This window comes from Pristis pectinata, chromosome 18 (genome assembly GCF_009764475.1).
Source record: "Pristis pectinata isolate sPriPec2 chromosome 18, sPriPec2.1.pri, whole genome shotgun sequence".
Taxonomy (NCBI): Eukaryota; Metazoa; Chordata; class Chondrichthyes; order Rhinopristiformes; family Pristidae; genus Pristis; species Pristis pectinata.
The window spans coordinates 33867590-33882250 of NC_067422.1; the positions used below are offsets into that span (position 1 = coordinate 33867590).

Below are 14661 nucleotides of genomic sequence, written 5' to 3' on the forward strand. Positions count from 1 at the left end.
GTTCTTCATTGGTGAAGGGGTTAAGGTTTGTGGGGAGAAGCTGGGAGAATAGGTTGAAAAAAATCAGTTATGATTGAATGACAGATCAGACTTCATGGGCCAAATGCCCTAATTCTGCTCCTATATCTTATGGTGGAGGTCCAAAGAAGGTTGGGTACCCAATCATAAAGAAGATTAATTGTCATGGACAGATACAGAAAATAATCAAATTAAATGAATAGAATTTTGGTCTTTACACCTTGAGAAGAATAGAAGTTGCAGCTTGGTTAGGCCCTGGTTAGTCCTCCAGGACTATATGGTCACCTCACCTTGGGAAGGAGAATGTGGACCTTGGAGGAAGTACTAAGTACATTTAGTAGAATGGTACCTAGACTCCATTAAATTATGGGAAAAGGTTTTACATTTTAAGATTTTGTTGCCTGAGGTCTCGAAAGTTACGGGGTGATTTAATCAAAGTTTTCAAGCAATTCAGGGGGAATGGTTGTGTACACAGAAACAATTTACTCCGGTTCAATAATCTACAACTAGGATGCAAAATCTAAAAAATTATAAGAACATTAGAACAGAAGAACCAGGTGCAGGAATAAGTCAATTAGCTCCACAGACCTACTCTACCATTCAAAAAAATTATGGCTGATCTAACTTGGCCTCAGCACCACTTGCAGTTCAAATGTCTGTCAACTTCTGTCTTGATATATTCAATGATTCCACCCCATAACTCTCTGGGGAGTCAGGATTTAGAGCCATAACTGGCAGGACTGAAATTAGGAAACTTCTACGTGCAAAACCTAATATGCATGAGGTTTTTATTAGCTAAGGGAATCAGAAGATATGGGAAAATGGCAGTTAATTAGACCAAGTCACAAATCAGCTATGATTTTATTAACAGGCACAAGATGACAAAAACAGGTTTCTTTCCAGCATCAGGGCGAGAGGAAACTCCAAATTACATACTTTTAATTAAAATAAACAACAAAGAGCTAAACTAGGGCTATCAACCATTGTATTGGACAAGATGTCCTGTACTTGAGAGGAGAATTATCTGCCCTACACAATTTCAATCCACTGTATAATTTCCCTGACCTGGCACATGAATTATAAAGATTAATTCCCACACTGGACTCCATGGGGATTTTGTAGTTAGCAGGCAGTACTGTCAGCTCGCTGCTAACGTCCAAAATAAATTCAAACTTATCTCCAGCAGCAATCCTCCCAGTGGGAAATTCAAGGAAAGGTGGTACAGTGGTTAACTTACTTGACTTGAATTGCAGAGTCAAGACTAATAACCCAGAGATATGAGCCCCTATCCCACTTTGGTAGCTGTGGATTCCAATTACAGCTAATTAAATAATCTGGAATTAAATTTAAAAAACTGGTCTCAGTAATATTGACCATGGATTGTTGTATATACTTTCCTGATTTGTTGTTTGTGGGACACTAGACCCACACTAACTAATTCATTTACCTCTGGAATAGTCTATCAAGCTATTCGGTTGTGTCGAAACTGCTATGTTATGCAGAATAAAAATAAAACTGGACAAACATTGGCCCAAGTACCAAATTCAGGCACAGCAAAGATGCTGACAACTTTGCAAAGTCACCCTCACAAGCTTCTGAGGATCTTTATATAAATCGGGAGCCCTGTGCCACAAATTAGTTAATTAACAACCTGCCAGAATCGTACCTACAGAATCATCCCTTTTAGACGTCATGCCATATACCTCCATTATAATACCTGTCCCACCAGAGGTTGCAGACAGGAGTCTGCAATGGAGTCAGAATGGTCCTGTCCTCCTGGGAGGCAAGAGGTAGAGGTCCTGTGAGTACTCAACATTGAATCCAGACCATTGAAGTCTCATGACAAACCAAGATAGATTTATAATTTAATACTAAGCTAAGGGAATAAGAGGTCATGGGAATCAAGCATAAAGTTAAACTTAAGGTATGGGACTGGCCACAATCTTATGGAATAGTGGATTAGACACAAGGTGCCTAATGGCTTGCTCTTCTCTTTCTTATGTTCTTGACTACACTACAAACACAGTCTATAAACTGAGATGTGAACCTTGCCCAGAACCACCACTCCCAGCCAAGGGCTCCTTTAAACCCATCACAACACTTGGGCACAGTATTGGCCCCATCCTCCACCTTGACCTGGACAAGCTGTTGGGCCCATGCTCACCTACCCTATCCATGTGCAGTACTGGGTGTCCTTGGTTACAGTATCAGATCAATCCACCATCCCCAGGTACAATATTGGGCCCAATATGCACCACCCAGGCATGTTATGGGGCCCACACCAGCATGAGGCTGATTTCCAATAAGGTGTCACGTTGGATCCACCAAACCCAAGTTCCTGGTCCATCCATGTAGACACCACGGCAAAGAAAGCTCACCAGCGCCTCTACTTCCTCAGGAGGCTAAAGAAATTTGGCATGTTCCCTTTGACACTCACTATTTTTTAATAGATGCACCATAGAAAGCATCCCATCCAGATGCATCATGGCTTGGTATGGCAACTGTTCTGCCTGGGTCCACAAGAAACTGCAGAGAGTTGTGGACACAGCCCAGCACATCACAGAAACCAGTCTCCCCTCCATGGACTGTCTATACTTCTTGCTGCCTTGGTAAAGAAGCCAACATAAAGACCCCACCCATCCCGGACATTCTCTCTTCTCCCCCCTCCCATTGGGAGGGAGATACAAAAGCCTGAAAGCACATACCACCAGGCTCGAGGATAGCTTCTAACCTGCTGCTATAAGACAATTGAGTGGTTTCCTAGTATGATAAGATGGACTCTTGACCTCAAAATCTACCTCATTATAACCTTGCACCTTATTGTCTACCTGCACTGCATTCTCTCTGTAATTGTAACACTTTATTCTGCATTCTGTTATTGTTCTCCCTTGTACTACCTCAATGCATTGTGTAATGAATTGATCTGTATGAACGGTATGCAAGATAAGCCGACCTGCAACTTCATCCAGGCCTAGTACTGTGCCAACTTGGGCATGGTCTTGGCCCATCCTATTCCAACCTGCGTATGTTATTGAGCCCAATCCCCATCCAGGTACAATATCAGGCCCACCACCTGCTCTCTCATCCAAGCATGGTGTTGGGTCTACACGGGTTTGTTAATGGATATTCCACCAATGCCCACCCATGCATGGTACTGGGTTCACCATCACTTCCTCAATTGGTTATGGTACTGAAACTTATACTCCTGCCACCACCCCACAACCTCATTAGCACAACCCTTTCCCAACTTGGGCTCAATATCAGGATCACCATGGCACAGTATTGGCTCCTCACTTGGGTGCTAGATCATGCACCACCTCACTGGCACATTAATGGTACTCCATCCCAACAATGCGCAGTTGTGACATACCACCCTATCTGGGTATAGAATGGAGCACTCCTTCCACCCGGACACAGTGATGGCACTCTAGCCCATCCCACCCCTCCCAGATACAGTACTGGCACTCCATCTGGGCACAGTACTGGTGCTCCACCCCACCCCATACCACCATCTGGACACAGTATTGGCTCTCCACCCCACCCCGCTCCATACCACCATCTGGACACAGTATTGACTCTCCACCCCACCCCGCTCCATACCACCATCTGGACACAGTATTGGCTCTCCACCCCACCCCGCTCCATACCACCATCTGGACACAGTATTGACTCTCCACCCCAGCCCATCCGACTCAACCCCATCCCACTCCACCCAGGCACTGTATTAGCACCTCGCACCACCACACTCCATCTGGGCACTCCACCCAATTCCACCCCACCACACCGCACCTCACCCCTCCCGGACACCGTATTAGCGCTCTATCCCACCCCATCCGTGCAGCCCTCAACCCCCCTACCCCTAGCCCCCTACCCCCTTACCCCCCCAGCCCACTTACCCCTTGCCCCCCCAGCCCCTTACCCCCCAGGTCCCTACCCGCAAACTCCTTGCCCCCCTGCCCCTAGCCCTCACTCCCTTACCCCCAAATCTCTACTCCCTTACCCACTAAACCCCTGTCCCCTGCCCCTACCCCTCACCCCCAAATCTCTACTCCCTTACCCACTAAACCCCTGTCCCCTGCCCCCTACCCCTCACCCCTTACCCCCAAATCTCTACTCCCTTACCCCCTACCTCCCTGCCCCTACCCCCAGCCCGCTAACCCCGCCCCTACCCCCTAGCCCCCACCCCCTACCCCCAAATCTCTACTCCCTTACCCCAAACCCCTGCCCCTACCCCCTTGCCCCAGCCCCCTACCCCCTACCCCTGACTCCCTTACCCCCAAATCTCTACTCCCTTACCCACTAAACCCCTGCCCCCTACCCCTCACCCCTTACCCCCAAATCTCTACTCCCTTACCCACTACCTCCCTGCCCCTACCCCCAGCCCGCTAACCCCGCCCCCTACCCCCTAGCCCCCACCCCCTTGCCCCCAAATCTCTACTCCCTTACCCCAAACCCCTGCCCCTACCCCCTTGCCCCAGCCCCCTACCCCCTACCCGACTCCCTTACCCCCTAAACTCCTGCCCCCTACCCCTTTGCCCCCCCTACCCCCTACCCCCTACCCCCTACCCAACCCGGTATCGGGCCCCTCTGCACCCTTTCCACCCGGGTTAACTCTCTTACTCCGCCGAGGACGCGGCTCCAACTTGACTCTTCGCCATTGCAGCCCGAAGCCGGAGGTCGGGGCCTGGGCGCCTGGAACCCGAGCCTCGCCGTTGCCTGGCAACGGACGCGGCCCTTCGGCAACTCCCGTGGAGCATGACGGGAAGTGGCTCCGGGCTTGGGACGAAGTGCGCAGGCGCACTGAGCCTGTCTTGCAGAGACTGGAGGAGTCAATGTGTTGAGTTGCCAAAGGCGGTGCAATGAGATGTGGGCACCCTGCTCACCATCAGTGACTTAATACATGCATTAAATTCACGACATTGGGATTGAAATTGATAAAAACAAAAAATATATATAATTCTGCATTTCCTCCAATGGCTCCGTTATTCATGCCAGGCAAAACTAATACCGAGGATGCTGGAAATTTGAAACACAAACAGAAATTCTGGATATGCTCAGTATTGGCTATTCAGAAGTAATGATACGTCATAACCTATCATTTATACCCTGGGTATGTTTGCCCATGACAATAAACTTGAACTAACGTGAAATTTCAGCTGTCCCTGTCCACACGGTTGCTGTAAGGGCTGCCAAGTATTGGTATTGGTATTGGTTTATTATTGTCACTTGTACCGAGGTACAGTGAAAAACTTGTCTTGCAAACCGATCGTACAGGTCAATTCATTACACAGTGCAGTTACATTGAGGTAGTACAGGTAAAAACAATAACAATGCAGAGTAAAGTGTCACAGCTTGGTGTCTGAGCTGTTCAGACCTATGAGGACTCGGTTATCGTTTACTGAGAAGGATGACCAAGAGCAGAAATTCTACACTATTTCCTGCTCATTGCCTCAGGAACCTTAGATAAATCAAATCTGATGCCTTCCTGGTCAAATACCAACAGAAAATGCTGGACATACTCAACAAGTTATAATGTACAAGCAGAAAGAGAAAAAGAAGTCAAAGTTTTAAATAGACAAGCTTTCCTCAGTACTGAAAGATCAACTCTGAGCATTTCCAACATTTCTTGATGTAGAAAACTACATCCAAATGTTTGTAAGATCTGACTGACTACCACAGTTAAGACTATATCTATTCAGGCAAATGTTTTCTTATAACTTTGTTTCCTGGAGACACAGCATAGAGACAGCCCTTTGGCCCACCAAATCCACTCCAATCATCAAGCACCCTTTTATACCAATCCTATTTTTATTCTATCATGTTTCCATCAACTCTACCTAGATTCTTCCAGTCACCTGCACACTATGGGCAATTTACGATTAATCTACCAAACCGCATATCTTTGGTATTGGTTTATTATTGTCACCTGTACCGAGGTACAGTGAAAAACTTGTCTTGCATACTGTTCGTACAAGTCAGTTCATTACACAGTGCAGTTACATTGAGTTAGTAAAGAGTGCATTGAGATAGTACAGGTAAAAACAATACCAGTACAGAGTAAAGTGTCACAGCTACAGAGAAAGTGAAGTGGCATTGATGTGATTTGACCAGGACAGGCTGTTGGTGATGTTCACTCCCAGGAACTTGAAGCTCTCAACCCTCTTGACCTCAGCACTGTTGATGTAGACAGGTGTATGTACACCGCCCCCTTTCCTGAAGTCAATGACCAGCTCTTTTTTGCTGACATTGAGGGAAAGGTTGTTGTCATGATACCATGCCACTAAGCTCTCTGTCTCCTTCCTGTACTCCGACTCATTGCTGTTTGAGATACAGCCTACAACGGTGGTATCATCTGCAAACTTGTAGATGGAGTTAGAGCAGAATCTGGCCACACAGCCTTGAGTATGTAGGGAGTAGAGTAGAGGGCTGAGGACGCAGCCTTGTGGGAGGATGTGAATGTGGGAGGAAACCAGAGCACCCAGAGAAAATACACATAGTCACAGGGAGAATGTGTAAACTCCATGCAGGCAGCACCAGAGGTCAAGATTGAACCCAAGTCACTGGAGCTGTGAAGCAGCAGCTCTGTTAGCTGTGCCACCCTTGTTCTAACTTTCAGCTTTCGATGGTGACAACTCCTTCCTAAATAACACGATGATTTGTCATCTATGTTTAAACCAATAGAGCAGCAAACAGTGTACATTTGCAACATCCCTTTCTCTTATTCAATCATTATTTTCAGGGTAATTTCGGACAACCAAGAACCCTTAATGTTTAGCCTCATATATAGAGTCATACAGCACAGAAACAGGCCATCAACCCACTACATCCACGCCGACCAGTGCGCACCCATCTGTAGTAATCCCATCTTCCACCATTTGGCCTATAGCTTTCCATGCCTAGACAATTCAAGTGTTCTCTGGACACTTCTTAAATGCTGTCAGCAACTCTGCTTCCATCACTCTCTCTGGCAATGCATTCCAGACACTCACCACTGTCTAAATGAAAATGGTCCCTCTCAGATCCCCTCTAAATCTCTTACCATTTACCCTAAATCTATGTCCTTCAGTTTTATTCAGCTCTGATAAGGGAAAAAGCTTCCTGCAGTCTACCCTCTCTATACTACTCATAACTTTACATACCTCAGTCATGTCCTCTATTAACCTCTCCACTCCAGAAAAAACAGACCCAGCCTCTCCGCCTCTCATAACTAAAACTTTTCATCCCAGGGATCATCCAGGTGAATCTCCTCTGCACCTGCTCCAGTGCTATCACACCATTGCCTGATGTAGTCTAATGACAATATCGTGCATTAAATGCTAAAACAAAGCATTGAACTGGATACTTGATACATGGACTTTGCTATCTATTTACAACTGACAGCACCATTTGGTCACATGCATATTTTACTTCAGTACTTACATGTCTGTACATTGTAGTTTTCAAAATAGTCTTGAATGTGGTATGAAGATGAGGCCATTCAGCCTTCAGTGGCATTACACCATTAGATTATGCAGCTCAATTCAATTGTCTTTCAATTATTTGATTCAAACCTCCTGATACCCCTCCTAATTAAAAAAAAACGTTGACCTCAGTCTTGAAAATTTTGATTGACTCAACTTGGCAGACCTTTGAGATAGTACTAAAATTCTCCCTGTGCTTTTCAGCTGGTCACATGAAAAAAACTTACGCCGAAAATGAAAGATGGATAGAGCAATTTAGCACCAGAAAATACTTTAATATATATTGTGTTGAAAAGTGGTAAACCAGCCAAGTCATAGGTTGAAGGTTAACTTATCTGTCAATTGGAGATCTATCAATCTGCAATGTGGTTGCTGCTTCTTTCTGTATCTTTTCTAAAATAACTTTAGTAATATCTATATTTCATGATGTGGTACACCTCCATGGACAATTATAAACAATGAAAAGTGAGAGACATACATAAATCCTGATGTAAATTATTGCCACTTATTTGAAGTGCCAGAGGCTGTTTCAAGTTATTGCAGGCAAGGATTTTTTTCTAAGTGAGTGTGTGAGGAGTGGCATGAAAGAATTTAATTTTAAATTACTCATGTATGTGGAACTTTTACCTTCTTACAGATAAACAGCTGATTCAAGATTATTAGAGCACACTTGATACTGATGTCTATCCAGTTTCTTCAAATAAAGAAATGTCTCCAGGTTAGTTCTTAGGAATTCATCGGCCATGACAGTTTATACTCTTTTCTTCTCAACATTACAATAAAATTTGTAGACACTGGGTGACTTCTCTTCATGACAGCTGCTCATACTCAACCACATGGACTTCTTAAAATTCATTCCCAGTGTGTGGGCTCTGATGGCAAGACTAACAGTTATTGTCTTTTGCTAAGTGCCCACTCCCCCCACCCCCCACCTCCCAAAGTTACAGATTATTGGCTTGGTACCAGTAAAGAATCAACCACATCAGAGAAAGATGAATCATCTCTGATGACACAGATCAAGGGTTTTGTTCATGAAATAGTTCTTGAACTGGTCATGAGCTGTGGACAATTTAAGATACAATGTTCCGAGAAATAAAATTAATACTAACTATTTTTGACTGTTTAGATAGAATTTTAGAAGACGTTCTTATGTAAAATTCTCAATTATAGGGAATTTTTAAGAAAAAATAGAGCCATTCCTCAATTACTTTTGGAATATGTTTCATTAAGAAAAAATCCATGAACTAGAAAGACTGGGTAAAGTGTATTGTGGACATTTTGGTACAATGTATCACTCTATTCGTTATAATTAAAAACTAGATTCATAAATCAAAGACACATACTCCAAAGAATCAATAATCTTATAGTGAAACTTTGCAAACTGAACGTTCATTGATCTCTGTACATGTGATATTTCTTGGATTTGGAACATTCTATATATAGTTTTATATGATATACTCCTTGCTTTTCCGGTTGGGTTTTCACATTGATTTCTGACAGGTTGGAATAGGTGAGAGGTACATTCATAGGAAGAGCATGTTATTTTGGTGATTCTTTCCTCTATGCAATATAAAACACGGAGCCTTGTAGAATTAATGGAAAAGCACATTTATTTCTATCCTTTTCCTCTAGCGATGGACCTTTTAGTCACAGACAAAGACAAACATGTTGAAGAGTTTGCAATCAGGTATCATTTTCAATGCCTCAGTCAATCAAGCAGGAGCAACCAGGACTCAGATCCTCTGGGAAAACTGAGTGCAGTATCCCAGCCGCCAGCTTATTTTGATTAATAGTAAATAGCACAGTCCATTAAGTATAATTCTAATTATCTATCAATGAGTCCACTTTCCAATTCCATTAAACTATCAACATACATAAGAATGACACAGATTATAATAAGAAAAAATCCAAATTGTTCACTGCCTTATTTCTACTCATTAATCATCAACTGACACTGTTGCCACTAAGTGGAAAATGACCTGAACCCATTAATGGCTCAGTGGATAAGTAGATGAACAAATGTAATAGTAAACCATACTCAGTCTCGGGGGTTTTCATAGATCACAGCTGGGCCACTATAATTGGTGTCTTAGCCAGGGGTAAATTAGCCAAGGGTCTCCCTTTCGATTACCTGCAGTTATTCTTGTTGGAAAGCAGACACTGATATCCCATATGAAAATCCATCTAGGCTCAAAGGTGAATTGCACTCACTAGCATGAGATACTTGATATTGGAATTTTATCACTATTAGCACGAATCAATGGGACTCTATATAGCTATGGATAAATAAAATTCAACCTATTGGCTGTGAAAGAATAGTTGAAATAGACTATAGTCCAGTTTGTTATCCTTTTATCATTTTTAGCAATGTGCTTCAAAATATGCAGTGTCAGGAACATACAAAATATACTTGCTTATGTGAATCATCATCTCTAGAAATTGGTAAAAGCATAAACAATAATATAAAAAGTGTCAGCTGTGTTTCGGGGGTAGCACTCTCAAAAGTGAGTCAGAAAAATTTCTCACCAAAGTCAAAACCTTAAGCACAAAATCTAGGTTGACATCCAGTGCAGAACTAAGGGAGGGTACTGCATTATCAGATGTATAATCTTTTGGATGAGACATGAAAGCATGGCACTATCAGTTTTTTCTGTGGACATAAAAGGTCCAAGGCATTATTTAAAGGATTATTCCCCTCTACCCAGACCTGCATTTATCCCTCATCCAATGTCAAACGTAACTGAAAGTCTGGTGAAAATCTCATCGTTGTTTGTGAGAATCTGCTAAGCACAAATTGGCTGCTACATTTCCTAATTAATTAATACATTTCAAAAATATTTCATCGGCTTTAAAGAGTTTTGGAATCTCTGGAGGTCAGGAAAGGCAGATACCAGTATTTATTTTATTTTATGAGATGAATTTATTTCCTTACACAATCCACACAGGGAACTAAGACCCAAATAGCAGGAATAGCAAGAAGTTCTTGAAATACTCAGTGGATCAGGCAGCATCAATGCAGAGTGAAGCGAAGTTAACATTTTAAATAATAACCCTTCATCAGACTGGAAGACTGAGAAAATAAGTGATTTTAAGTTGCAGAGAAGGGGACGGATGGAGAGAACTAAGGGAATATCAAAGTTATTCCGATGACACAATGTTTTTATCGCCCTCTGGTTAATAGATGAATGGGTGCAATTGGAGAGAAACAAACTAAGAGAACATGCTGGATGCAGAATGCTGTAGTTGCAAGAAATCTGAAACAAAAGGGAACACTGGAAAAACCCAGCAAATTAGAAATCATATGTGAAGAGAAACAAAAGCAATGGCCTTATATCAGCAACTGCAGAATTCACTTTTGGGTTCTGAGGTCCGCAGTGTGCTGAGCTGGAAGATGAGCTGCTGTGCTTTGAGCTTAAACTAGGCTTCAAAGCAGAGAGGTCAGAATGGAAATAGGGGGAAGAATTAAAGTGACAGGTGACTGGAAGCACAGGTCATCCTTGGTAAATAGGGAAAAAGCTTGATGCAACTGTGATCATGTACAAATGATGCACTTTCAACGAGGATGAGGAAATCTCTGACAACTCTGAATTGTACACAACTGCGAAACTACCATAAATATTCTCTAAGTAAATAATTGAGCAGAGTGGCAGGGTGAGTAGAGCTGCTGCCTCATAACGCCAGAGACCCAGATTCAGTCCTGACCTCCAGTGCTCTCTGTGCGGAGTTTCCACATTCCCTGACCACGTGGGTTTCCTCCGGGTGCTCCAGTTTCCTCTCACATCCCAAAGACGGTGGGTTGGTTGTTTAACTGGCCACTATAAATTGCCCTAGTGTGTAGGTGGGAGGTAGAATCTAGTGGGGGGGGGGGGGGAATAGTATAAATGGGATTAATGTGGAATCAGTGTAAACGGGTGGTTGAGGGTCAGTGTGGCCTTTTTCCATACTGAGTGTCTCTATACCTCTATGGCTCTAATTTTGACTGTCAGATAAGCCTGCTTGAAGCAATCAATGACACAGCATCTGTCAGTCAAGGAATAAGTAGCAAGTAGAACCAGTGGATCAAACTCAGTAATTGTAGTACTGTCTTCCTCCACTCAGTGGTGATAGTGTGTAAACAGAAGTATGGCTTGCATAAATGAAGCAATTTTATTAAGCAAATGCAATGGGTCTGAGATACTAGTTGGAACATGAACTCGCTCTGCTGGTTGGATCATCTGTTTCCGCAGGCAACGAGTCTACTGCACCTGGTAACAAAGTCTGCTTACACGTGGAATGCAGCAAGAAGGTAGTTCGAGTGGTCTCCAATGAAACGATTAAAACATCCCAATATCAGGCCCCTAGGTGTTGCTTGGAATTTGGTGAGGAAATACCCTTCCAGCTGCAAAGACTGACCGGAAAAATTTGTGACAAAGCACCTGGAATGTTAATTTAACATTCATAATGCTGAGCCCTACCCACAAGAATGAAGAAACTTGAGATAACTGTAGTTAATTGTGATCCCAGTGACATTGAAAGAACAATGAAACAAATGAAAGTGACAATGGTGCATGAATTAAAGAGAAAAACTGAAGCAGTTGTATTCACTAAACTAGGAACCAATATTGTTGCCTGAACTTGGAAGATATTTGGCTCCTGAGGCCTGGCAATGATGTCCTTGAAGAGAAGGCGTATCAGTACTATTTACCATATGTTAGTTTGTCCTGCTTGAATTGTTTAGATTTACATATCACAGTGTGTAGAAAGAGCTATTTTTAGGGCTGTTGGCTCATTGGTAGCTAAATCCCAAATGAGAATAGCAAATTCAAACCACTCCATGTGTATACAAATTCATTGCAGAATTGGTATGAATTTCATTTGGAGCTCATGAGGCTCCAAAATAGCAATATGATGTGATTCACTTTAAACCTTCATATGGTATTGTTTTTGGTTTGGTAAGATAATATAATGAAACAGTCTGTGTCCACCTACAGAAAGCCTGGCCAACATTCAGGCTTCAGCTGATTAGTAGCAAGTAATATTCATGCCACTAAAGAGCCAAGTGACAATTTCCAAGAAGCAAGGGTCTAGTCACCTCCTTAACTTTCAATTGCACTATCATCAACACCATGAACACCCTGAATGGGGAGTCACATTAACCAAAAATGTATCTGGACCGACCACACAAATCCTCAAAAGCAAGTCAGACTTTAAGCATTTTGTTGTGAATGAGTCATTTCCTGATTTCCCCAAAGCCTTTCCATGATCCACATGTAATACGACATGAGCATGATTGGGCACTCTCTATTTGTCTGGAAAGCATAACTCCGACAACGTTAAAGAAGTTTCACACAGTCCAAGGCAAAGCAGCTACTCGATTGACACATCATCTACCAACCTGAACATTCACTACCAGTGCACTGTGGCTGCAGTATGTAACATCTACAAGATGCAATGCAGCTTCTTGCCAAGGCTTCGTCAAAAGACACATAAATCCATAATGTCTACCATAAAGAAAGGCAAGAAACTCAGGCATGTGGGAACACTGCCACTTGCAATATCCCTTCCAAATCACAAGCCATGCTGACTTTAAATTACATTACATTTCCTTCATTGTTGCTGGGCCTCAATTCTTGGAATTTCCTACCTAACAGCCCTAGGGGAGTATCTTCACTACAAAGAATACAACAATTCAATGCGGGAGCTCTCAAGGGCAATTAGGGCTTGCCAAATAATGTTGGCCTTGCTTGTGAATGAATGAGGAAAAGAATTTAAAATGTATCTGTACATTCGTTCAAATACGTGATATGTTAACTGAAGTAATGCCAGCGGTCTTCACTTTTAGGCAATTAGTCTAATTAAGTTTTTCTGAAACATAACTTTTCAGACTGACTTCCATGGAGATCCTCGAGAACACTCCAAACTTCACAATTTCAAGCCATTGATCAGAAGCTGGCTTTCATAAATTAGAAAAGGATATGTGGTGGGTGGTCTGGGTGTGTTGATAATAACGGGGCATCCCTTTCTACACTGCATGGAAAAGAACTGCCAAATGTAAATATTTGGTTCTGTTTTTTGCAGTAATTGACAGAGGGACTCAAAACCCATTCACCCGTTTAATTCAGAAGTGGTAATTGTGATACATGAATTTAACTCCATTACAATGACAAAAAGTTTCCATTTCATTGATGTTACCTATTAACATTGAATTTTCATTTGTCTCTACTGGAAAACTATGTGTTCATGAGGTAGATAAATGAAGTACATGGTTAAGCTGCTTCCGAATAGGATGGGACAACTGAGTCTTGTGCAATTTTTCATACCTGAGCCATATTTAATATGTTTAAACTATTACTGTTTGATATTGTTATTAAATTCCATCTGCTTCCCTCCCTCTTCAAAGGAATTTGGTGGATGCAAGTAGAGTCAGTCTGAAAATTCTTTCAGTGTTGACAGATACATGAACGGACAGCGAATAGAGGGATTCAGACCACATGCAAGCAAGATGGCATTTTAGATTGGCATCATGGTCGGCACAAGCATGATGGGCTGAAGGGCCTGTTCCTGTGCTGTGCTACACTGTTCTATGTTGCTGGATTCTGAAAACTGTTCAAATGGAAGTCAGAGTATAATTCCCACATTTCACATAAGATTTCCTACCTGTGGAATATGCATCAAGAATATGAATGATCGGAATTTTGGCATATTCCACAAGATTTTGTTTTTATTCCAATAAAGTATTCTAACTGCTGGAGTATCCTAGTTCTCCTACATTCTAATTCTGGGCAAATTTTATTGATTTTTTTTAGCAATCAAAGCTATCTGAGGACAATGAATAATAAGTCGGAGGGAGGAGTGCAGCATGAGGGTACATTCATTGAGTTGGCAGTACCATAATTGTTATATAGACGCATTCAAGAGGAAGCTAGATAAGAGCTCAATGGAGAAAGGTATGCAAGGATTTGTTACTGGGTGGAGATAAGGAGACGTAAGAGGAAGCTTGTCTGAAGCATAAACACTGTCAAGGACCTGCTGAGCAGAGTGCCTGTTTCCGTGCTGTAAATGCTTTGTAATACATTTTAACAATTACTAACCTTGGATTATGATCCAAGACAATGAGCAAAACACAGATTTCAGGTTCGACCCATCATTAAATCAGAAGCACAGTGCATTTGCTTGAATGCATCTTCCCGGTGGAGGTAAAGCA

At 42.5% G+C, this 14661-nt stretch overlaps 1 protein-coding gene across 1 annotated transcript in view; it reads right to left on the reverse strand.

The window, feature by feature from the left end:
- LOC127580133 (protein phosphatase 1 regulatory subunit 7-like) overlaps nucleotides 1–4775 on the reverse strand; it is a 70012-nt gene extending 65237 nt beyond the window's left edge. Inside the window, exon 1 of the mRNA XM_052033344.1 lies at nucleotides 4639–4775. Coding sequence (XP_051889304.1) covers nucleotides 4639–4775 — 137 coding nt within the window. The remainder of the gene's footprint in view (nucleotides 1–4638) is intronic.
- Nucleotides 4776–14661: the final 9886 nt, after the last annotated feature.